This window comes from Dermochelys coriacea, chromosome 1 (genome assembly GCF_009764565.3).
Source record: "Dermochelys coriacea isolate rDerCor1 chromosome 1, rDerCor1.pri.v4, whole genome shotgun sequence".
In the NCBI taxonomy this organism is placed as follows: Eukaryota; Metazoa; Chordata; order Testudines; family Dermochelyidae; genus Dermochelys; species Dermochelys coriacea.
In genome coordinates this window covers 240,927,082-240,951,821 of record NC_050068.2, presented here as the reverse complement: position 1 = coordinate 240,951,821, position 24,740 = coordinate 240,927,082, and the positions used below count along the sequence as shown (strand labels likewise).

The 24,740-nt window shown below is 44.5% G+C and overlaps 2 protein-coding genes across 5 annotated transcripts in view; one reads left to right on the top strand and one right to left on the bottom strand.

The window, feature by feature from the left end:
- Positions 1-35: 35 nt before the first annotated feature.
- Positions 36-15,823, bottom strand: ATP6V1E1 (ATPase H+ transporting V1 subunit E1). Its single transcript, XM_038381153.2, has 9 exons — positions 15,621-15,823; positions 11,836-11,901; positions 10,162-10,271; positions 9,178-9,244; positions 5,292-5,381; positions 3,130-3,198; positions 2,513-2,607; positions 1,473-1,560; positions 36-595 (listed from the first exon to the last, which is right to left on the bottom strand). Exons 1-9 carry the CDS (start codon positions 15,651-15,653, stop codon positions 533-535), a joined length of 681 nt encoding a protein of 226 aa, XP_038237081.1. The 5' UTR covers positions 15,654-15,823; the 3' UTR covers positions 36-532.
- A 7,015-nt stretch (positions 15,824-22,838) lies between these two features.
- The window catches only part of BCL2L13 (BCL2 like 13), a 79,375-nt gene continuing 77,473 nt past the window's right edge, over positions 22,839-24,740 (top strand). For 2 of the 4 annotated variants that reach the window (XM_043517623.1, XM_038412103.2), the window contains exon 1: positions 22,962-23,088. In XM_043517623.1, coding sequence (XP_043373558.1) covers positions 22,965-23,088 — 124 coding nt within the window. In that variant the 5' untranslated portion in view covers positions 22,962-22,964. Of the gene's footprint in view, positions 23,089-24,740 lie in introns of all 4 variants that reach the window. The other 2 variants (XM_043517613.1, XM_038412111.2) reach the window with 2 other exon arrangements.

Sequence of the window (24,740 nt, the reverse complement as noted above, 5' to 3'; positions counted from 1 at the left end):
GCTGGTCAAAGACTACAGTGCACTCCATATACACACACCTTTTTATTTTTAATAAATTAAGTAGTACAGGCTCAGACTTCACTCACATATACAGAACAGAAAACTCTGGGCCTGACCAAGCAACAAGCTACAGTTCTCGCCCAGGGAAGGGTTGCATGCCCTCTGTATAACAGAACACTAAGAAGCCCTTAACTGGAAAGGTTGCTTCAATGGGCAGCATAGTACTTCACAATCACTAATCTTACTATAGCCACAGGAGTGCAGGACAAGCCAAGAGCCCAACTGCATTCACTCTCCAGTGTCACTTCTGGACGGGTTGGTCTTCACCTCATTTTGATTAATACATTATAATCACTTGATAAGTCAGGCAAAGCGCAGCAGGTTTGCAAAATTATTCCACCGAAGAACACACACTGGACAACACATTATAGCATTGAAAAAAAGGTACTTTTTTTAGGGTTTAAATGAATAGATGCTTTTTTTGTATCTCTCCTCAATATGGCAGTGGAACAGATTCCACTTTCCCTCAGGCTTAGTCCAAAAACTTCCTGTTGGCATTGGCACCAAAGAGTGCCCCTCGGATTTCTGGCATCATCTGTTGAGAGAGTGGGTGCACCAGTTAGAGGCTTTGTATAGAACTGCACAGTAATAAATACTAAAATAGTTAAGCACTGACAGCAACTTAATACGCACAAAAGTTAAGAAATCCTAAACTGCAGTTCCATGCTGGAGGCATGAATGAATAGAGGATTTCTGTCAGGGCAGTCAACTCTTTAGGGGATGTACAAGTTCACCCGCCAGATACTGGTGGTGCTTTCTCACTGGGAGCAGACTGCAATCACTAACACAGTTGCAGCCTGAGCCAGAGGGACTCACCTGTTAAGCTGAGGCATGTGATCACCCCATCTAGTGCAAATCGTATTCAAAAGACTAATGCAGATAATGGGAGGTCTATATTGCCAAAACCAAGATTCACTGGAGGCATGGTGGGGTTGCAAGATCTTCCTTCTACACTGGACTTTAGAAGATTCTCACACTGACTCGTCGAGTGGCTCTCTATTGGCCTATGTACTGCCACTAGTAGTAGAGCTTTATGAATACCATCTATTTTTGTACTATTCAGTAACAGGATCTTTTAATGCACTTTGGTTCTTTAGAGACTTAGTCTTTCGATAGTCTAACTTCTCAAGAACCTAGCTGAGCATAAAACTCTGAAGAGAGGATTTCTTACTGTAGCAGAGATGTGCTCCTCTCCAAACTCTATACAACCAGCTGGATAGTTTAATTTTCAAGTCTACTTTTTGCAATCCTTTGCTCGTCATCTATCTAAAGAGACCTGATCCCATAATAAGTTACTTTGAATATTAAGAGGATGATTGAGATTAAGGGATGTTGACTTCAAGATGAAGCTTTTCACCTTACCAACGAAGATTGAGTAGGGAGGGATCCAACTCCCTCTTTCCCAAACTCACCTGCTGGGCTATGAGATCCAGCCGGCTTTCCAGGGTATTGGAAACCTTGATTTTACCATCACTGTTATAGATCTCAACACCTCCAGCACTAGAGAGAAAACATTACAATAGACCTCAGCTTGACAAAAAGCCACTCTCCCAAACTACTGCTAGATGTGTTCAAAGGGATAAATCAATAGAAGTGCATGGCCTCCTTTCTGCCTTTAAATGGACTCCAATCTTACTCCCATTACACTGGAAGCTAAAATAACGTGATGAAGAGAATGAGACAGCCCTAACAATGGTGTTTGCAGAGCATCCTAATGGGTAAGGGTCATCACCACCTAGTGTTTTAAGGATAGAGGGGACCTGTGGAGATTTTAGATATGAAAAATGATTGACAGACGTAATCAGCTGAGCCTCCTCTCCACTACCCAATAAATATAAATTAGGCTACGAGGGTTAATTTTCAGATTTTGAGGAAAGAGGCAATGTACTATACAGATACCTTTAGAAGTGTTATTTCTTGTACCATTTATAGCTTTATGTAACAAGTTTGTTAGATTTTAACTTGATCGAATCATTCAAGTGTTCTTTTCTACGTTACAGAACCAGTTTTCTGACAGTTTTGGAGGACAAAGCTTATCAGTGGGACACGTATAACCCACATATTCCCCCTCACAACTTTGTTCTTTGCTTTATGTTGAACCTTAAACTTGGGCTGCATTTGCATTCCTTTCATCTCTAACAGACTGAGAAGTTATACTGAGTTACTAACTGCTGTTGCCTAGACCAAACATTCCCCTGCGCTGTGAATTGGTTAGAGGGCTGCAGCCAGATAACTATCATCTTTAGTTGCCTGGGAAACTGCACAGCACGCAAGAGGATAGAAATTCAGTGTCAGGAGGAGTCAACTCCCACTAACTAGTGGCAGATGTGTTCTCAGTGGTACCCCTTTTGCCATTTCCCATAAGAGATGTTTCAGACTCCCTCAAACATTAACAGTGCATTGAATCTCCAGCAAGTTACTACGCAGCACTAAAAGCTACTGTATTCCTTACATATCTTCTGGCAGGAATGTCTGCTGGTCAATGTGAACATCAATGTCTTTTTTGGTAGCAGCTTTGTAGATGGGGATGCTCTTCTGTACAGCAGCCTAGAACACAATAGATATCACACTTCAGGCCAAAGATTTGAAAGACACATGGAGTCCGCTGCGAGTGTTGCACAGAATTGATGGCTACTTAGTTTGCATTAGTGGAACAGGCATGGAGGGGAAAAAATCAATTAGATGCCACAATCTCATTCATTAGTTCAGCATCTCCAGGAAGGTGGTGCTGTAGGAAAAATGGTTGTGGCCTAACTACTTTCCAACACATTTACTCCTCCCTTTGAATCTTGAACCAGTAGCAGCTGCCATCATTCTTTATATTATGGCAGTACCTAAAGTTTGCTAGGTGCTTTTCAAACAGAGGAAGACACTCTTCTCAACCTGAAAAGCATGTAATGCAAGAGATGAGGTACTTGCAACAGAAGTGTTTTACTTGGTAGTGAATTGCCCCAGCCCCACTGCCTTATGATCTTGCCAGACAGGTTCCAAGCGGGAGACCTTTGCAGTCACAATCCCTGGCTTTCTTTTTGGAGACATTTTATGCTACTGTAGCCAGAATCCCCTTACCTTAACCATAGAGAGATCCTGTTTCCGGCAACGGACGTTCAGTCTGGGCTCAAGCAGCTGGTAGAAACCCTATGAGAGAGATAACTATAGTAAGAGGACATGAAGAAAACTCTCATCTTATAATTGATTCATCAGCTCCTGTCATTTTCTGGGGGTTAGTTATAAGACTAAGCAACTTTCTGCCATTACTTATTTCATACAGTGAAGATAAAAGTTCATTGGTTACAAGTCCCTCTTGTACTGTCATTCTGAAATAGGGCTGGCTATCGATTACTGGGCAACCCACAGGAACCAATGGTTTTGTTTACGCAGACAATAAATAATCCAAATTTTTGGAGTGCAATGGCAACTAAATTTGGACAACGCTGAGGGTTGGTTGAGAAGAATGAGAAAAGGCAGGCTAAGAGTCAATAGTCACACATTAGGCTGAGCAAATATGCAGCTTCTAGTTAAGACCTGCAGCAGTCGTTAGTCTCTGAACAGATACCACCAACTGTGCCAAACTGTTACAGGAATGAGAAGACAGTAGTATAAGATGGAGGAAGTTTTTGGAAAGCGTAGAGGACAATTTCCTGGTGCAAGTGCTGGAAGAACCAACTAAGGGCAGAGCTCTTCTCGACCTGCTGCTCACAAACAGGGAAGAATTAGTAGGGGAAGCAAAAGTGGATGGGAACCTGGGAGGCAGTGACCATGAGATGGTCGAGTTTAGGATCCTAACACAAGGTAGAAAAGAGAGCAGCAGAATACGGACCCTGGACTTCATTAAGCAGACTTTGACTCCCTCAGGGAACTGATGGGCAGGATCCCCTGGGAGAATAACATGAGGGGGAAAGGAATCCAGGAGAGCTGGCTGTATTTTAAAGAATCCTTATTGAGGTTGCAGAAACAAACCATCCCAATGTGTAGAAAGAATAGTAAATATGGCAGGCGACCAGCTTGGTGTAACAGTGAAATCCTTGCTGATCTTAAACACAAAAAAGAAGCTTACAAGAAGTGGAAGACTGGACAAATGACCAGGGACAAGTATAAAAATATTGCTCAGGCATGCAGGCGTGAAATCAGGAAGGCCAAACAACATTCCTTGCTAGCTGCAACTCCAAGTGTTAAGAGTAACAAGAAGGGTTTCTACAGGTATGTTAGCAACAAGAAGGTGGTCAGGGAAAGTGTGGGCCCCTTACTGAATGAGGGAGGCAACTAATGACAGAGGATGTGGAAAAAGCTAATGTACTCAATGCTTTTTTCATCTCCGTCTTCACGAACAAGGTCAACCCCCAGACTACGGGACTAGGCAGCACAGTATGGGGAGAAGGTGACCAGCTCTCTGTGGAGAAAAGTGGTTCAGGACTATTTAGAAAAGCTGGACGAGCACAAGTCCATGGGGCCAGACACACTGCATCCGAGGGTGCTAAAGGAGTTGGCGGATGTGATTGCAGAGCCATTGGCCATTATCTTTGAAAACTCATGGCGATCAGGCGAGGTCCCGGATGACTGGAAAAAGGCTAATGTAGTGCCCATCTTTAAAAAAAAAAAGGGAAGGAGAAGGATCCGGGGAACTACAGGCCGGTCAGCCTCACCTCAGTCCCTGGAAAAATCATGGAGCAGGTCCTCAAGGAATCAATTCTGAAGCACTTCGAGGACTGGAAAGTGATCAGGAACAGTCAGCATGGATTCACCAATGGCAAATCATGGCTGACTAACCTAATTGCCTTCTATGATGAGATAACTGGCTCTGTGGATGAGGGGAAAGCAGTGGACTCGTTATTCCTTCACTTTAGCAAAGCTTTTAATATGGTCTCCCACAGTATTCTTGCCAGCAAATTAAAGAAGTATGGGCTGTATGAATGGACTACAGGGTGGATAGAAAGCTGGCTAGATCATTGGGCTCAACGGGTAGTGAGCAATGGCTCCATGTCTAGCTGGCAGCCGGTATCAAGCAGAGTGCCCCAAGGGTTGGTCCTGGGGCTGGTTTTGTTCAATATGTTCATTAATGATCTGGAGGATGGTGTGGATTGTAACTCAGCAACTTTGCAGATATAGTGAAAGTGGTAGTTTTAAAAATGCTCATTCAAGGTAGTCTCCAAATAGCAGCAGTACTCCTACAGAGGGTTTGTGTTAGAGGCTAGGGATGCAGTCAGCCTTTTACTATGGCTTGAGTATTTTACCTGTAAAACCAGTCCATCCAGCAGTGTCTGATACCTGGCAGCATCCTTCACTACCTTGGCAAGTCTCTGCTTGGCCTCAGCCAGCAAATCCTACAGAAAGAAGAGATCAGGTCAGCAAAGTCCCCGTTTGTTCATTTTGTTCTATGCCTACCATCCTCCTGTACTCTTAGTGCAGCTATGCACCTTGCCAAGAAGCAAGCTTACAGTGCAGCTGATAATTCAGTCCAGACCCTCATCTCTGTGTGCACTGAGCAACAGCTTTCACAAAAGGTTTTCTTTCCCCACTACCCTGTTCAGTACCCAAAGTGAATGTTAACTATGAATTCCTTTTTCTAGGCAAGGAAAAAATCATAGTACAGTAGAACCTCAGAGTTATGAACACCAGAATTACAAACTGACCAGTCAGCCACACCCCCATTTGGAACTGGAAGTATACAACTCAGGCAGCAGCAGAGACCCTTCAAACCCCCGCCAAAAACTAGTACAGTATCATGTTAAAACAATTTACTAAAAAAAAAAAAAAATAAAAGGGAAAGCAGCATTTTCCTTCTGCACAGTAAAATTTTAAAGCTGTATTAAGTCAATGTTCAGTTGTAAACTTTTGAAAGAACCACCATAATGTTTTGTTCAGAGTTACGAACATTTCAGAAGTACAAACAACCTCCATTCCCAAGGTGTTCACAACTCTGAGCTACTACTGTAGTAAAGGGTTACCTATCCACCAGCAATGCTTATTCAGTTCATTAATGCTATTCTAGCTGAATGAGCTAGAGTTGTTTCTCCTACTGTGTGCTGCTTCAGTAGGACAGCAGATCATGGAGAACTGGTCTGAAGTCAACAAGATGAAAGTTAATAATGACAACTGCAAAGTACTGCACTTAGGAAGGAAAAGAATCAAATGCACAAATACAACACAGAGAGTATGTGGCTAGGCAGCAGTGCTGTGGAAGAGGAACCTAGGAGTTGTAGTGGATCACAAATTGAATGAACCAGTGTGATGCTATTGCAAAAACAAAACAAAACAAAAAAACAACACCGCACAAATTGACATTTAGGGATGTATTAACAGAAATGTCATATTAATGACATGTGAGGTAATAGTCCCATTCTACTCAGCACTGGTGAGGCCTTGGCTGGAGAACTGTATCCAGTTTTGGGCACCGTACTTTAAGAAAGAGTGGGCAAACTGGAGAGTCCAGAGGAGAGCAACAAAAATGGTAAGAGGTTTGAAAAATCTGACCTATTAAGAGGTTGAAAGAATTGGGGACATTTAGTCTAAAGAGAAGAGAAGACTGAGGGGAAGCCATAAGTATTAAAATATGTAAAAGTATGTCATAAAGAGGATGGTGATCAATTGTTCCCCATGGCCACCAAGGGTAGGATAAGAAGCAATCAGCTTAGTTTGGAGCAAAGATGATTTAGGTTTGCTATTAAGGCTAATCTAATTAATTATTAAGGCTAGTAAAACACTGGAACCAGGTTACCCAGGGAGATTTTAGAATCTTCCAGTGATGGGGATTCCACAAACAGATTAGACAAAACACTTGTCAGGGATGGTCTAGGTACAAATTATCCCCACTAGGCTGAGACGGAATTGACAGGGTGATATCTTGAGGTCCCCTCCAGCCCTACATTTCTATGATATACTGCAGGCTGCCTTAGAGAGCAATCAACAACAACAACTTTTTTCCCTTCCCCAAAATTGTATGGAAATCCTTCACATGCAAAATGTAAATCTGCAAAGTGATCATAACGTTCTAGAACTGGCCAGGTAGAAGACTCCAGCCTGGGAGAATAGTACTGTCTACTATGTGACATTAAATTTAGACTGAATTCAGTACCAAGGAATAGCAGTATTTTTCGAGTCCTCAACTGGCTGTCTTCACTTTTGAGAAGTTAGATACTCTACGATAAGGTCTATAAAGTAGTCAAAGCAGTATAGTACATCCTAAACATGGCTGAAGGGAGACTAATTATTCTTACAGCCCAGATCCCTGTTCAGTTATTAATTTTTAATAGTTCCTAGTGTCCTGTTTTCATTAATAAAAATAGATACTTTGTTCATCTATTGAAAGAGCTCAAACAAGTATGGCTGTGGACCTCTATTTGTGTGTTATAAATTATGTAAAACGCTGCATCTGTCAATGTCCGTGTAAATTTTGACATTAAAGTCTGGATCCTCTGTTCTGAGGCAACAGAGCATCAAGTCTTACTTCACAGAGATCCTTCACCCTATTTTAGAGTCCATGTTTAAGGATTTCTGCTGCTCCCCTGTTATTCTGCTCCCATCTACCATATCATCTCCCCTCGAAATATTCTTTCCTCTTTACTTCAAAAAAATAAAATATCCTAAAGTTTCGATTCGAATACAGTCTCCCCCACCGAACTGAAACGTTATGGTACGTATATCAGTAGACAACCCCATGATGTCCTGTTGTAGCCTTTAAAACAGAAGCAGGGAAATACCGATAACAAGTGATTCCGTGGGGCAGGAAAGTCTGTCTTGATAAACAAGAGAGTGTATTATGTTTTGAATGCTACAGTATTAACAAGATCATCCCAAGTTCCCCTCACTGTCAAACCTAGTTATGCCTTCTGCCCTAGAATCCAGAAATTCTGGAAGTGCCTATCCCTTACTGGCCAGCCTTTTGGAGACCAAGTAACAACAAGGTAAGACTGAGCTAGTACAATAGGACTTGAAATACTTTAAAATGAGGAAGGAAATGTCTTATGCACCATTCAGAAGCATGTGACTGAGTCAACTCAAAGCATGGTCAGGGAAGAGATTATTCAACATAGATTGTTTCACAATGGAGTTAACTCTTTCCTCCCGCTTTTCCTCTAAATAAACAGTATTAGAAATCTCACCAAATTCACAATGGTTGACAAATGTGGCACTAGGATGAAAGAATCAAAGATCCTGTATCTATGCTGATATTCCCTCCTACCAAATCCTTTTTCAGAACAGCGTTGTGAACAAGCAATACCACAGATGGTATTTTATTCTTGATTTCTGTAGTTCTCACAAACAGGACTATCTGATAGCTCAGCAGCACCACCTAGTATTCGAAACACACAAAAGTGTGCCTCAAAACAGGACAAGGGACTTTATATATCGTGTGATTGGTAGATTATTCTCACGGAAGCTATAACAGAGGCCTTTCATAACATTGGAGCATGGCTGCTGTTATTCATAGTGAATGTAACCGATACATTATCTATGACAAGATGATTACAGGGCTTATAAGTCTTCATGCTCCCAGGAATAAACCGTCCACCAGACAGACCAAGAGGAAATCCTTTCCATCCACCCTGGGCCACTGTTAGAGACAATCAGTCCACTATGTGGATTTTTCTGGTAGTATTTATTTACAGGAAGTGCTTACCAAGCTTGCTGAAGCCCAGCCATTCAGTATCACTGCATACATTAAATTCTAGTTGCCTGAAGCAACTTGACATTTTGTGAGCCTCTTGTCACCCAGTTACTTCCTCTTTTTGCACTTGGTTGTGTAAGAGACATTTCCCATTCTGTGAATAAAGATCAGCTGCTGACCTGGGCTGACCTCAACCACAGACTGCAACTGAGATTCCTGGCAGACAGATATATCTTCCCTAAACAGCAAAGTGTAGCTGTGAAAACACATTACTAGCATATGCTAGAAAAGCCTGACTTCACATGTATAGAAGGCCACCACCTAAGAATGTTTTTTAAAAGACAGCTAGCGAAGCCATTTTTTTAAGTCTATGTATGCTTCAAGTACACATCTTATTTGATCACTTAAAAAAAAAAAATCAGATGCTTGTTTAGTGGTTGGATCAGGTAATTCCTTAACTTTCAATGGGGAGAATCCCCTGTCCCTTTACTATAGAGGCAATATATACTCACTGCAATAAGGTCGTCTCTTGCCTTGAGGACCTTCAATCTTGCCTGATTCATCAGGTTGGACATCTGACTGCAAGTTGCATGGAAAAATTGAATCAGTGCATCAAGCTTTAGATGGCAATAGTGGTGCAGCAAATATTTTAACTGCATGCTTTACATGTTAGAGCAACACAGTATGTGCTGAACGCAAGCCCGTTCACTTATTTGAATCTGCTTCAAAAGCAGCTATGATAAATTCCTCACTTACTATAAAAGCCATCCTTCATTGAATCTGCACAAGTGATAACAAAAACAGAAAAACTATTCAAGAGAAACTAGCCACCAAGACCAGAACTGACAGAATTAGGTGTGCCAGCGATAGAGCAGGAGAGAGCATAAAGAGTTTGTTAGATATCTATTATCCAAAGTAACACAAAAGACCCCTCCACCACATCAGCTGTTCTCTTTAGGTGTTATCCCTGAACTTTGCATGGGACTATTTAGAATTAGCCTCTGGCTGATGTATCTGAAGCTTGCCAGCAAGGCCCCTCATGTACCCTCAGCTGCTGGAAGGGGAAGTTTTCTCTTCCCTACCTTACCACAAACCAATCCAGAATCTCTCAACTGGGGAAGAGCTGGAGTCTACTATTACCTAACCACTCCCTAGCCTCCATTTACTGGGACCTGTTTTCCTGTAAGGAGCTTCAATGCCTGGTCAGATTCACTTTGCTGCTGTAAGAGTTGCCAAATTTTGATGGGTTTGGGAAAGCTGTAAACAGTAGCAGCAGTGTGTCTGCAGATTCAGGACGATTACAGTGCGTCAGTCCACGTTCAAATTTTCTTCTCAACAGTAAGGATTTAAACCTTTTTTCATATGTGAAAATTCACATTCTGCAGAAACGTTTAGCTACGTCACCTCCACTTGCCAGCGAAAGATTGTTTGTGTATCGCTGGCAAGCTGCTGATTTTTCAAGCCCTGTAGCAGGCCAGGCAGCTTAAGCGACTTACATTTTCTTCTGTTGTTCAATTTGTTTTTCCTTCTTTTCATAGTACTCCATGATTTTCAGTCTCTGTGTCTGCACCAGGCGACCCTTCTCAATGTTGAACTCTTCTTCTGCCTACAGAGAAAGGCACACACTTGAAATTGAGGCTGACTCCATAAACTTTTAGAAGACAGTTCAATTCACTTCACTAAACTAAAAGCTAGGTGATGAGACTCAAGGTACTAATTAAAGCGTGTACCTTAAATCTCACTGAAGCCAGTGGGATTTAAGCACGATCTTTGCTGAACTAGGGCCTTACTAAATGCTGCTCAGTTAATCTGATCACTGCAATATCCTTGTTTGGCACCTATCATTTGCTTTCCTGAAATAGGGATGATATACAAGTTTCAAGTATCAGCTAGTGAGCAAAGACTAGTAAGCTAACTAAGAGTAACCAGAAGTCCAGTCCAGGACACTTGTTCTGCCTGAATTCTAGAATTTGTGTAATCTTTGACTGCAGCAGTAAAGGAGATGGGAGAGATTCTGAAAGAATCACTAAATATTATAACTGTCAACTTAGCACAATTATTTATTGTTCTTGAACCACTTACCGTTAATCCTTAAATGAGGATACACGTGGGAGGCAGTTACTGCTTTCTTAGAGCATGGCTGGTCCCCTCATATATGAAAACGTGGTAAAAGCCACACACTATTTACAAATACCCAGCTACAAAAGTGTCATGAGTCCTTACTATTTACCCATACTTTGAGAAAAGCAATAGGGCCCATTTTAAATTTAAGAAAAAAAAAAACCCAAACAATATATTTGCTCAGTCACTTTCCATAAACATTTCTAGCATGTAAACTACTGTGCTAAACTGATCATATTCACAATCTCATTTCAACAAGACATTGGTTATCATTCCAAGAGATCCATACTTTAGACCAGTAGTTCTCAAACTTTAGTAGTGGTGACCTCTTTCACACAGCAAGCATGCAAGCGCGACCCCCCACTTACAAATTAAAAACACCTTCTTTTAATATTAACACTATTATAAATGCCGGAGGTGAAACAGGATTTGGGGTGGAGGCTGACAGCTCACGACCCCCCCCAGGTAATAACCTCACGGGGGTCACGACCCCCAGTTTGAAAACCCCTGCTTTAGACTTTCTTTTCCAATATGAACTGACATAATTGGCCTGATGTATGATGTAATCAACCAATAATGATTGATTAGTGGATCCTTACAACTTTGGCGTAATGCATTCTATTTTGTTAACACAGAAGCGTTCATGCTTCCCCCATTCCCCGCACCCCCCCCATTTAAATCTATGTTGTGGTTCCTTAACATGGCTGCAAATCACAGCTCGCAATGGATTAACTGTCCTATTTTGATTCAAGAATAAGGAATATGTTCACATCTAGGCATTAATAAGGAGACTCTGGGTGAAGGGGCAGCTTCAGATCAGTTCCCTTGATTGTATTAATTTGGCACAAACTAAAATATTTAACTTTATTCAGTAGTTAACTTGCTCCACATACAGGAATTATATGACAAAAAGTAACGTAGCTTCTAGGAATATTGTACACCTGTTTTTGATTATATGACTGGGAAGCAACTCAGAATATCAGATGCGATTCACCTCCTTTTGGAGTGCCTGACATTAAACAATCCAAATGGCTCTTTTTGTTTGTTACCTTGGCATCTATTTCTTCAGCCTTTTCATTGGCTTCCTGCTCAATGAAAGCCATCATATGCTTGATCTGTAATAGAACAGACACAGTTAAATTCTGCTGGGAAGCACTTGCATGAGAAACAAACTTTTCCTTTGAACTCCACAATAATTCCGTGTCCCCCCCCAATCCCATCTCAGATACAACAGTGGTTCTTGTTTTTCTCCCACCTAACAAGCACACACAAGTCACATGAGTTTAGAAGAGAAACTGCCAGGGGATGGTTTAGACAGGGTTCCATCCAACACTTTCTCTGGATAGCAGGACCTCCCTGGATTATAAGTGTATTTAAAAAGTTGTCCAGTAGTCTGTGGTGGGTGGGGAGGAACTTAAAGTGCTTTATGAACTGCCTCAAGGACCTGTATACAAGACCCTTTCTAGTTAGAACTATTTAAAAACAGTATTTGAGCTGCACATTCAACAATCAGGGAATCAAATTGCAATACGATTCCAATATATATTGTAAACTTCACTGTTCTGTGACTGGGCTAGAAGTTCAGAGTAAAGCCTTGGGCATTTTCAATAGCAGTCCCAACTACACTGCAACTTGAAACTCTGGGCAAGAGTATGCTAATCATTGAGTGGCCTATACTGTACAGACGGTTTCAGTATACAGATAGTAGTGAAGAGACTTTTCCTTGGACAAGCCAAGCCACAGCAACATGCAGGAAGGATTCCCATTTACAGTGTCTTTTACATGACTATAAAATGCTTTACAGAGAAAAGGATCTGACTAGGAAGACAGGTCAATGTGTGCAGTAGAGCATGCGCTTCAGGGGATGAGGGGAAAGTGAAGCGAGTAGACAGCCATAAATGGAGAAGTTCAGACAAGTAGGCAGAACAAGTGGATGGAGTGTGTTCTGAAAACCAAAACAACAATTTGGATTTGGATTCAGGGATTATATGACACCAAGTTATGGGCCCACTTTGTGGATGGAGTCATTTGGCCACAGCTTTCTAAAATCCCCTGAAGTCCAGAGCATAGAAGGAAACACAGTCCTCCAGAGGAAAGTGATTCTGGCATGAATAGCAATTTTACCAATAGCCAGATCAAACCCAGGATGAACTCCAGCTTTGTTTCAGAGAGTAGAACTGGGAGTTGGTGGGGAGGGAAAGAGTTAGCGATTGAGTTAATTTTCAGATTTTAGGAGTCAAACTAAGCTGGAAGCAGAGTCTCTCAGTGGGATTCAGAATACAAGGAGTTATTCCAATTTGGTCGTCTCTCCCAGCAGCGGGTATGTAGCATCATATTACTTGGCAGAATTAGTTCTGGCAGCACTAGAACTACGTTGAGTGCCTCAAGAAACTCTGCCTCCTTACTCAGAGGTTAAGAGAGAAATGATGTGACATTACAGAGTTTCCGCAGGTTGGCATCTCAGTGGCACATAGGATACTTTTTGATGTTTGCAGGTAATACTATTTCTGTGACCAGCTTGAGTTCCCAGACCGAGGGGATCAAAAGCTCATTTTGTTTTTTGCAGAATGCAGAGAACAAGATGGGACTCCACATCTCTAAATAGTGTAAGTTTTAATAGGACATTTGGCAAACTTAGTTTTAGTTTTTAGTTTTTATACTAAGGAGAGCTTAGTTTCTCCTAAAATTGATGGCCCTTGCCCAAGAGAGTTTCCTAGAAAAAGAAAGCTAGTAGATTTTCCAAGAATTGTAATCATCTTTGATTACATTTCCACAGACAGTAGATAATATATTAAGTTAACTTCAAAAGGGCTCTCTTATTATTCAATCAACTGCAACACAATTTTCAAACTACAGTCTGCAGAATGAATCAAGTGTTGGTATTGCTGGGAAATAGTCATTGGGAGGGTCTCTTAAAAACTGAAAATATTGAGCATATTGAAAGTGATAAGGTCAAACTGCTTCCTAGCTCTATCAGGGCCTATATGCCTGCTGACCTGTCATGCAGTTTACGGTGTTTTGCATTTTCAGTTAACGTAAGGACAGGCTCATCCCCTACCTTTTAGCTGAACAAAATCCAATTACAGATTTATTACAGTTGTTAGATTTGAATACAGAACAGAGCTCCACTGTTAGGATCTATTGCCCTTCCAATGTCAAAGCTCACCCTTCAAGTTCAGTCCCACAGTGACTAACAGTCCCAGCTCAAGTTATGATAACTGCGAACATGCCAAAAAGTTTGGTTGTGCAAGTGAAGGTAGGGAGCTAAGGGAAGATCTCCAAAAGGCAAATAGGGATGCTAAGTTACTGTTTGCGTTCTCACTGCACAGTGGTCCTTTGCTAGTCAGATCTGCTGAATGAGAAGGGAAGAGATGCAGAAAGCGTTGATGGGAACTGAGAAGGAACTGCTGATCCTGCATCAAACCTGTATGATCTGCCCATCACTTGAGAGGAAAGTTCACTGACCAGCATTGACTGGATCTGTGCAATTTTCATCACTGTGCACCATTTGCAATTCAGGTCATTCCAGTTTGTTATCAAGGATACTATTTACTGTCAATGAGAACAGTGTGTGTCCAGACTCAAAAGGACAGCCAGATAGCTTTAAGAGACAAGCCTTCAGTGGAAATTTACAAAGGAGCGCACAATCTAAGCTCCTAGTCAGATGTCTTCTTTCCCTCCAGATCTGAAGTGCAAAAGTCATCAGACAGTTGAAGACTGTACACACTCCAGGAGCCAGACTATAAGCGAGTACTGCTCAGCCATTATAATCAAATTCAAGTTACACCTAATTTCTATAGAAAAAAAATCAGAAGTCATGTACAAACACCAGATGAGTGTTAGGGTGATCTGATATTTGCACAATAATATGATTAAAAAAAATGATAATCCACGACCACTTCCATCATCTCTTGTTTTCAAAGGCCATCCAAATACTTTAGCAACCCCCCAGTCTGCTGTCAACACAGGAGCTTCCAATGCTACTGGGAGATGTGTTGAGCCTCCAATACAAAGTTTTGATTTTTTTTTTAAATTACATTGTTCAGCCTGCAGTCAGAGCCCCTTATTCACCGGCTAGCATGGGTATTATTCAGTTTCTGTTTCTCCCTGGTACAAGGCTGTCACTGTTCTTCCTTTGGCAGCAACTCATTTAAATGGGGGTGGGGGGGGAAGAAGGAGATTTCTTACTCAGCTACCGGGTGTTGTAATAGGTTACCAATATCTTAAAGTATCAATAGCACTCTCTCTGTCACCCCAGGCAGCTTTTATTTTTGACCCCTGTTGTTTTAATGAGTTGTTTTGTACCTTGACCAAAACCATGTCCACTGTGAATGAAGAGAGATAAACAAGCTTCTCTTCCTAGCCGGGGCTTTGGTTATGAATGCTAACTCTTGGGGGCGGCTACAGCCCCCTAGCCGCCTACCCCCACGGCCACTCAGTCCCCTAGCACTTTCCAGCACCGCCACCGAGGTAGCTGCTCCTAGCCCAGGTCCTGGGCACGCCGACGGCAGCGCAGCCGGGCGACACAGCCCTCGGGGGCGGATCCCGCATCCCAAGGGGAGACCCGAGGATGGGGCGGGAGGGGGTTGCAGTGGCCCGCGGCCCCGAAGTCTGCCCGCAAAGCTCCCCGGGGCCTCGGACGGCGGCCGCCCCAGGACCCGTCACCAGGGCCCCGAGATCCTGGCATGGTCCCGGCAGAGCAAAAGGGTCGGGGAGGAGCAGCTCTAGCAACGGACCCGAGGAAGAATCACACCGGACCGGACCCGCCCCGCCCCGCCCGCGCTGGGGCCGGCCTGACCCCGAGGAGCGGAGCGGAGCGGGCCGGGCCCGGTACCTGTTTCTGGACATCGGCATCACTGAGCGCCATGGCTGCGGCGGGGAGACGGCGGCGCGGGACGCTCCGGGCTCTTTAGGATCTGACTGAATCAAATCCAGGTCGGCCGGGTCACAGACGCGAGGGGCTGCGTCACCCCAGCCCCGCCCACCACCGCCGCGGCCCTGCGCCAATGGGAACCGAGGCGCGGGGCGACGTCATGGGGCTGGCCGCGCATGCGCGCTAGGGCCCGCCCGTGTGACTTGGTAACCCCGTGGGTTACCAGCCCAGAACGAGCCGGTCAGTGCTATGGGGTGACCCAGCGGTGATGCCCCCGTGACCCGGCTCCAGCGGGGGGCTGCGGCGCCCAGCATTGCTGTGTGAATCCCTTGCTCTATTCGGCGTTTTCCTTGCAGCCCAAGCACCTGGAATCATTTCGCTCCAGGAGAATTGCAGCTTTCATTAAAAAAAATTCCCAGGGTTATGGTTGCCAGAAAAAAACTTGAAGACCTGACCTGAACATACCTGAAAAGACCCCAAACCAGAAGGCAAATAAAGAATCTCACATTATTTTGTAAAATCTCAATATTTTTCAGTGCTTTGCGTTGGCAATACTGCATCACTGGAGGCATGGTGGATGGAGTATTCCAGGCACGGGGTAGTATGGAAGATTACAAGAAGCCAAGATCAGGAAGAGACAGGGAGCATTAACGTGGCAAGAGGCTGGGCAATATGAAGCAAGAACTTGTAGATGCATTTGTGGATGGTTTTATGATGCCTCCTGGGGGCACTGAGGGCCACAATACTTTTACGGTTTAGAACTACAGTTCCAGGATTTCATTACAGAAGTACTTCAGGGGTACAATAACTAGATTTGTTGCCTCCTCTCTCTTGCCTGATATTTCGTTACCTAAGTCATTCCTCGTCTAGCATATTTGGGAGCATTCTCAAACTCTGTGTTCATTCTTACATGACCAATAATTCTGTTTTTTCCATTTCTTTCTGTGTGTCCAGATTTAAAACAGCTTTCCTTAGTCATATATATTTATTCTGGTTTGCAGAATTACTGGAAAAATTGCACTATTCAGTTACATATTGAATATTTGTCATATGCATACTTCTTCCTACATTTTGGTTTGTCTCTGGTTACTGAACATTTACAGTGCCTCAAACCAAAGAATGTTCTGACACAAGCTAATTATCTTAACATCTAATGAAATAATAGCACAAGACATTATGGCAGCTATTTGAATGAATATTTAATCTTTATGACAGTTGTCAAGTCATTCAATACAGAAGAACATATACACAGATTTTTTTTAAAAGTACAGGAGTTTCTAGTGTAGAAAGCAACTTGGACATTATAACATGATCACATTTAAAGTAACTTCACAACGAATCAGAACACTATTATATTTAGTGTTGATTGTCCAAACAAAGTTTCCATACCTTACTCTCTCCTTGTACTTCATTTTAAAAAAAGATCCCAGACTTGCCATTATCTTCTTCTTTCTTAGCTCTCCAAAAATTCTGTACGCTATAACCTTATCTATGTGGACTGGATCGCAGACATGGAGTTACACTTTTTTTAAAGCTTCATTATTTCAAGTAACTTTTTTCTGTGGGATTTCCTAAAATCACCAACAGGTATACAATTGTCAAGATTACCAAATTTCCCACAAGAATTACCTAATTATATATTTTTTTATCTTTTCCACTTAACAGGTATGTGTGCCACTGCTCTCTAGTGGACGAATATGAAATGTTCTTGTGTGTGTAATCATCATAAACATATATACTGTACTGAGGACGGTTGCACCGACCAGACAGAGTGACCAGGTTGATGGCATCGCACCAGCCATCATGTAGTGAAGTTCCCAGATCTGGCTCAATCCTGCAAATCCTCAAATCTCTGGAGAGGACTCATGAGTGGCACTAGGTAAGGTCAGAGCGTGTACCCCTTAGCATGTCCCTAGTGAGTTTGAAAACACAGTGTGAGGGCGTGTTTTGTCCATCCAAGTGACGTGGCTGTCGAGCATGCAACACCACTTTTTAATAAAATGAGTGATTGAAGGAAGGACAGTTTACAAACTATTTATTGAACTCTAAAAATGCTATATCTGCAGAAGTATGAACATTTAAGTGTTGGAGATCCTATCATCCTCTAGTCTCTGAAACCTATACAGGATATCAAGCCTAAAATTAGTGTACAAGCATCTACAAGTTTGTGTGGGATGAAGACAAATTTGGGTCTTACATAGGCTTGCCACTTTTTCAACAACTGGCATAGTGTGATATTGTGGTATTTCTCCTAGTGCAAGTCAACAAAAAACAATCCTATATTTGCACAATTTCCTTATTTTGTATGAAAACATCACCATGTGGAAAATGCATCTTCACAGCATAATATTTTGTGGGATGCATAAGTGATTTGAGGCTGAGTAAGCTAAGGCCATGTCTACACTACAAAGTTAAGTCGACTTTATGAAAGTTGACATTGAGCATCTGATTTAAGCAAGATGATCTTGTGTGTCCGCACTATGCTCATTGTGTTGGCGGAGTGCATCCTCACTAGCAGGGCTTGCACTGACACATGGAGCACTGCACTGTGGGTAGCTATACCACAGTGCACGTAGCCAATTGGAATTTGGGGTTGGGCTTGCAATGCCTTATAGGACCAAAACATTGATGCAGATGGTTATGGGAACATGGCATTAGCATCCCATGAGGCACTTACCTTCCTTCCTCCCTGGAATCAACGTCAAACAAACCAAGCCTTTTCTGAAAGCCTGGGTTACTCACATCGATGCCATAACATGATAAGCATGGACCCCACTCAGCTGTACACTGTTGTTGTGAGCATTACAAACACCTCACGCCTTATCCTTCAGTATTTATACAGCTGATACAGGAGCCGCCGTGCAAAACAGTGTGATACCACACAAGCAGCTCTGATGGAAGACATAGAGCGGAGCAATTCGCAGTTGCTGGCAACAGTCACACATCACCTTGACATGGTATAGCACTCTTTCTGGGCCCAGGAAACAAGCATTGACTGGTGGGACCACACTGTTATGCAGCTATTGGATGATGAGCAGTGGCTGCAGTACTTTTGAATATGTAAGGCCACTTTCCAGGAACTGCGTGAATTGCTTTCCCCAGCCCTGAAACGCAGCAATACTAAAATGAGGCCACTCTGACAGTGGAGAAATGAGTAGCGATAGCTCTGTTGAAGCTTGCAATGCCAAACTGCTACTGGTCAGAGGGGCATCAATTTGGAGTGGGTAAATCTACTGTGAGATCTGTTCGCAAAAAGAAAAGGAGTACTTGTGGCACCTTAGAGACTAACAAATTTATTAGAGCATAAGCTTTCGTGAGCTACAGCTCGATCGGATGTAGCTCACGAAAGCTTATGCTCTAATAAATTTGTTAGTCTCTAAGGTGCCACAAGTACTCCTTTTCTTTTTGTGAATACAGACTAACACGGCTGCTACTCTGAAACCTGTGAGATCTATTGTGATCCAAGTTTGCAGGGCTCCCAGGGCTCATGAAGCTGTACACCGGCAGCCTGGACAACAGTAAGGACTGGTTCAACCATAGGCTGAGCAAGTGCAGAATGATGGTGGAATGTGCCTTTGGATGTTTAAAAGGTTGCTGGTGCTGTTTGCTTACTAGGTTAGACCTCAGTGAAAACAATATCCCCATTGTTATTGCTGCCTTCTGTGCTTCATCATATCTATGAAACAAAGGGAGAAAAGTTTCTGCCAGGGTGCAGGGGTTGAGACAAATCGCCTGGCAGCCAATTTTGAGTAGCCAGACACCAGGGCAATAAGAAGAGCACATCAAGAGGCTCTGCTCTCCATGAGGCTTTGAAAGCCAGTTTCAGCAATGAGCCAGAGTAATGTGACACTTATCTATGTTGTTTTTACCAAACTGTCCCCTCTATTGCATTTTCTCCCCTGTAAACTCCACCCCCACCAACCACCGTGTGTTGAATTAATAAAGAGCTTTTTCTCCTCAATCCATTAAGTTTTATTATGCACACAAACACACAGAGACAGCAAAGAAAAGTATGATATCCTGGGGCAAAAGGGCTGGTAACACTGTGTGTGGGGGGGGAGAAACAAGGAAAGCTTGCTTACAGATGCACTGCAATAACAATCAAAGGTGTGGGAATGCGTGCCATCTGGTCCTTGTACCCTCCCCTGGTGTTGAGTGCAAGGGATACCGAACTTCCCTTCTGCCTTATAAGACATTTGGGAGAGGAGGATGTAGAACTGGGTGATGATGGCAGCAGGTTCAGCATAGGTTGCAGAGGGACTCTCACATCCAGCTGCCTTTCTTGAACCTCAACCAGATGCCTCAACATGTCTGATTGTTCCTTCATAATCGGCAGCATCTCTTCCTGTGTGGCATGCTCTTGTTCCCTGCATGCTCTCCTATCCTCCCGTCCATGTCCAGGTTCTCAGCCAGTGTAATCCTCCATGCTCTGAGCTCCGTCTTGTCACTCTTGGAGGCGCGCATTAACTCATTGAACTTGTCCTCCCGAGTCTTCTCAATGTCCCAGTGTGGAGGATGCATTGATGGACAGGGTTTCAGCTGCAAGGAATGCAAAGCACAAGGATAGCATTAACAGCGCATACATTGTTTCTGGTGCAAGATTAATTTTTTTTTTAATAAAAAAAGAACCACCCCTCAATACACTTCACTGAAAGCCACAATGTAATCACAACTGCTGGCTATTGCAAGAGTCGGTTTGCTGCTCCAGCCATAGTGAGTAAGGCCACGAGACATGGGTGAAAGGTCTTGTGCTGTTGCTTTTGTGAAGACATCCTTGGGATCACAGGTTGGAACTTGAGAAAAGTCCCCTTTCCCCTAGCAACCTGGATGGTGCTTGAGGACAGGCATCAGTGTAAAGCCCCCGAAACAATTTGTTACAAAAGCGGCATGGCACCGTGTTGGGGGAGTGCGAAGGGAGACAAATAGGAAGCCCCTCCCCACTTTTTTTTCCAATGCTGCTTGCAATACACAGTGATCCCTTCCAATCATGGCACCTTTGGGAAAGCAGGGTTGTGTGACTCATATTTCACCAAACGGTGGGTGGATTACTTGTTGAATTGTTTGCGGTTTAAGGGCTAGCATTGAAAACTTCCCCTCATTTCTCCTAGGTGACCCTATGCGATATCACTCTCCTGACGGTCACTGAGGCTGCAAGGGAGCAGATGCTGCACGTGTCTGGATACAGACCTGGTCCTTATGCTGCAATGATGCCAGCAGAGTTAATACTGGAGTGGAACGGGAAAGTGTTCTACCATGGTGGACAAAACAAGGCAGTCCTTCCCAAAAACCTTCTGTAAAGGATTTCAGAGTACCTCCATGAAAGTTTCCTAGAGATCTCTATGGAGGATTCCCACGCCATTCCCATGCACATAAATAGTCTTTTTCGGAGAGCACCCTTTGCATAGCTGGAGTGGCCATCAATACCCACGACACCTATTTTTTTGTTCAGATTAAACATAAAAAATAATAGCACGTAACCCCTACCGTTTGATTGGAAATGTGTACTCACCAGAGGAGCCTTCCCCGGCATCACGCTCCGCTGCCAATTGGTCCTGTGAAGGGATGGGCTCCAGAGTTAAAAACAGTTCTTGGCTAGCAGGGAGAATGGATCTTCCACTTGCTTACCTTACATTCTCCTCCTCTGCCTTGTCAACAATGTCCTCCTCATTGTTGCTCGAGGTCGCCCAGGACTCCTGGAAGGTATCCACTGAGCGTTTTGGGGTAGTTGTGTGGTTGCCGCTGAGAATCACATGCAGCTCCTCATAAAAGTGGCATGTCTGTGGGGAAGAACCAGAACAACTGTTCGCCTCCCTTGTCTTCTGGTACACTTCTTTATTTTCAAGTGGCACTGCTGCGTGTTCCTGGTGTAGCCCTTCTCCCCCATACCTTGCACAATCTTGGCATAGATGTCAGCATTTCTTCTGCTGGACTGGAGCTCTGCCTGCACAGACTCTTCTCCCCAGACAGCAATAAGATCCATCGCCTCGTGAGTACTCCATGCTGGAGCGTGTTTGCGGTCTTGAGTCTCCATGATTAGTTGTGCTGGTGAGCTCCCCACGCTGATCAAACAGGAAATGAAAATTCAAAAGTTCCTGGGGCTTTAACAGTGAAGTGTCTGTTTCCTGTGTACCTGGCTGATGTGCAATGGAGTTGAAAGTGCTCTCCAGAGTAGTCAGAGTGGAGCACTGTGGGACACCTCCCGGAGGCCAATTCATTCGAATTACACAATGCAGTGTACTATACTATCCCCATGTTGACCCATGGATGTCAATCAAGCACTACGCCTCTCACAGAGGTGAAGTATAGAAGTCGACTTTACAGGCTACTTAGGTTGACGGGAGGGACTCGGTAATGTGGACACATACATTATTAGATTGACTTAACGCAGCTTATGTAAACCTATGTTTGTAGTGTAGACCAGGCCTAAGTTTATTGAGTAGGGCTGACTACTATTGTGGTATTTGGGGATGGTGTCAGTTTTCTCCAAGTGATCAGCTTGTGGAATGTTCACAGGTCACATAAAGCATTTGTAGCACGTGTTACATTTGGGAGAGTAATTGAATGCTGCTTCCTGGAGCAGTGCCTTTCTACTCAACATAGACCAAGCAGTTGCTGTTTAACAAATAATAATAAAAATAATAGCCAACAACCCTGTATTGCAATGCAATGTCTTTTTTGCTGTACCCTGGTGAATTATTTGCTCAGGGGGGTGACGATTTTTGGCACAGTCAGTAGGGACGTTTAGTTTTCTTGGGGGCGCACATATTTTAGTTGGGTGGGAGAGCAGGTTTGGTGAGGTGGAGTTGGTGTGGTTTTTTTGTTCTGGATTTTGGAGCTGAGAGAAAGATTTAAAATACTGGAAATATTAATGAGACAGATCCCAGCCCAGCTCCATGGGCCAGTTGGGTCAGAGGGACACGGGGTCATGAGGACTGGGGGCAATGGGGCCCCAGGACAAGCCCATCCCCATCGAGGGCAATGGGCCAGAGAGTCGCAGGGGCAGGACGATCCCAGGAGAGTCCCCTAGGGGGCAGTGGGATCGGGGTACAGGACCGTGCACTCGGGTTGGCGGGGTCGGGGTGAGGGAGCTTCTGTCACGCGTTGAGCGGAGGAAGCCCGGCTGCAACGGGGCAGCGAGTCAGGCGGACGCCTACCCCGCCCTCACCGCCGCCATGACAGGTACCGAGGCGGAAGTTACCCATTGACTAGAGACAAAGGGGGTTTGCTGTCGCCGCCGCGAGGAGGTCACACGACGCGAACTGTCCTTCCGGTTCCCGCGTGACGTGACCACGGTAACGTTACCTGATGCCCTTTCGCTCCCCCCCCCATCATGGCGGCGTCTGTAATTTAGGGCAGCTGGGAGCGCCGCGCGCACGCACAGGTTGGAGGAAGCGCCGCGCGACCGCGGCCGCCGCCTCGCGAGACTCAGGTAAGGGGTCTGCACTCTAGGCGCGCCCCTCACTCCCCTCCTCGGCACGCGCGCGGCTCGTGGCGAGGAGGGTGGGGGGTTCCGCGCGGGCGCGCGAGGCCCCGATCCCCCTCCCCCCGGGGTGGGACTCGGTGCCTTGAGAACTTTCACGAGGAGGCGAGCGCGGTCACGAGCCGTAGGGGGGGGCAGTGTCAGTACCGCTGACGGGGCGGGAGGAGCCCCCCCCTTCCCCCGCCACGGGCCCCTCTCCAGCTACCACCCACCTCCCCCCACTGGTTGCCTCGCCTCTCGGCGGGGCGGGGGCTGCGCCCTGCGGTGTGACCGCGCCCTCCCGTGTGTCCGCGCGCGGGTGACTGTTAGGGGACGCGGTGGCTGAAGGACGTGCCCTCCCCCCCCCGCCGCCGCGAAGGCTGGCTCGAGCGCTCCTCGCTGAGGCCCCCGCCCAGCAGCCCGGGGGCCACAGGTGATGCGGCTGGCGGCCCCGCCGTGCCCTGGGCTGGCACCTCCCCAGCCCCGCGCTCTGCCCTTCCGAGAGCCGGGTCCTGAGTCCCGGCTCGGCCACGCCTGCACGGGGTGCCCAGGGCCGCTGATCCCTCCCTTCGGGAGAGGGGGAAACACCGTGCCAGACCCGGGGTCCGGCTCGTCTACAGCCCTGTCTGCGCCATCGGCCTCTACCCCAGGTGCTTGGAGGGGGACGTGCCAGAAACCCTGCAAGGGGCAGTTCTTTTTAACTGTTTCTTTAGTAAGTTTTAACAAGTTCTGGAATCCTTGCCGTGTAACTAATAGAAACACAGCCATGGTTTCCTCGGCGAGCTTTTATTCAAAGAGACATACCATTGTACAGAAGAGGTGTACAATGCATCTGAGGAAGTGGGTTTTTTACCTATGAAAGCTTATGCCCAAATTAATCCCTTAGTCTTTAAGGTGCCAGGGGACTCCTCCTTGTTTTTACAGGAGTATAGACACCCACTCTTTTTCTGTTTAACTGGGGGTTATAGAGTGAGCATCCTTACAACACCCATAATGTGTCATTTCTAGTGATCTCACTAAACTGAGTGAAATCTCTGTACATACATCTAACAACCAGGTATGTCGATCAAATGTTGTTGTTCAAATAAATTGGACTGGTGTGCTGGGTTTTTTGCAGGTGAATGTGCTTTGAGTATTGAAATATCAAATATCTAACTATCTCTAATGAACAATTCTTGAGGGAAATTTAAAATGTAAACACAAGGAAGAGTTTGGAGGATCTGAATGGCAAATGATTTGGAGGCATATAGATCAGGTGGCTGAAGGATGTGACTATTGGTTGCACAGGTATATGTGCCTACATTGGAGTGCATGTGCTGATATAGCATACGGGCATATGATTTCTGTTCATTTCATCATTCCTACCTCACTGACTGACTTGTTACTTTGATTTGCCTCTTTCCATTTTTCTATCTATAGAGGTATTTATACCTCGCTCATCACTAGAGTATCTGTTTATTCTGAAAGGATTGCTCAGCTATCCCACTGACTATACTTGTGTGAATGTTTTTAAACTAATATACCAATTGGTTAAGTTATATTTCAACTATCATTTTTAATTTATGCGACATGAAATTAAATGGCATTGCAAACTACTAAAAATGAATGAAAACTAATAAAGT

What these genes read in the sequence shown, in the direction of transcription:
- ATP6V1E1 (XM_038381153.2), bottom strand. Translation starts at nt 15,653, where the DNA reads ATGGCGCTCAGTGATGCCGATGTCCAGAAACAG. An exon ending in ATTGAACAACAGAAGAAAAT is followed by an intron (nt 9,245 to 10,161) that starts GTAAGTCGCTTA and finishes TGCAACTTGCAG; the next exon opens with TCAGATGTCCAACCTGATGA. An exon ending in TGGATCTCATAGCCCAGCAG is followed by an intron (nt 596 to 1,472) that starts GTGAGTTTGGGA and finishes CTCTCTCAACAG; the next exon opens with ATGATGCCAGAAATCCGAGG.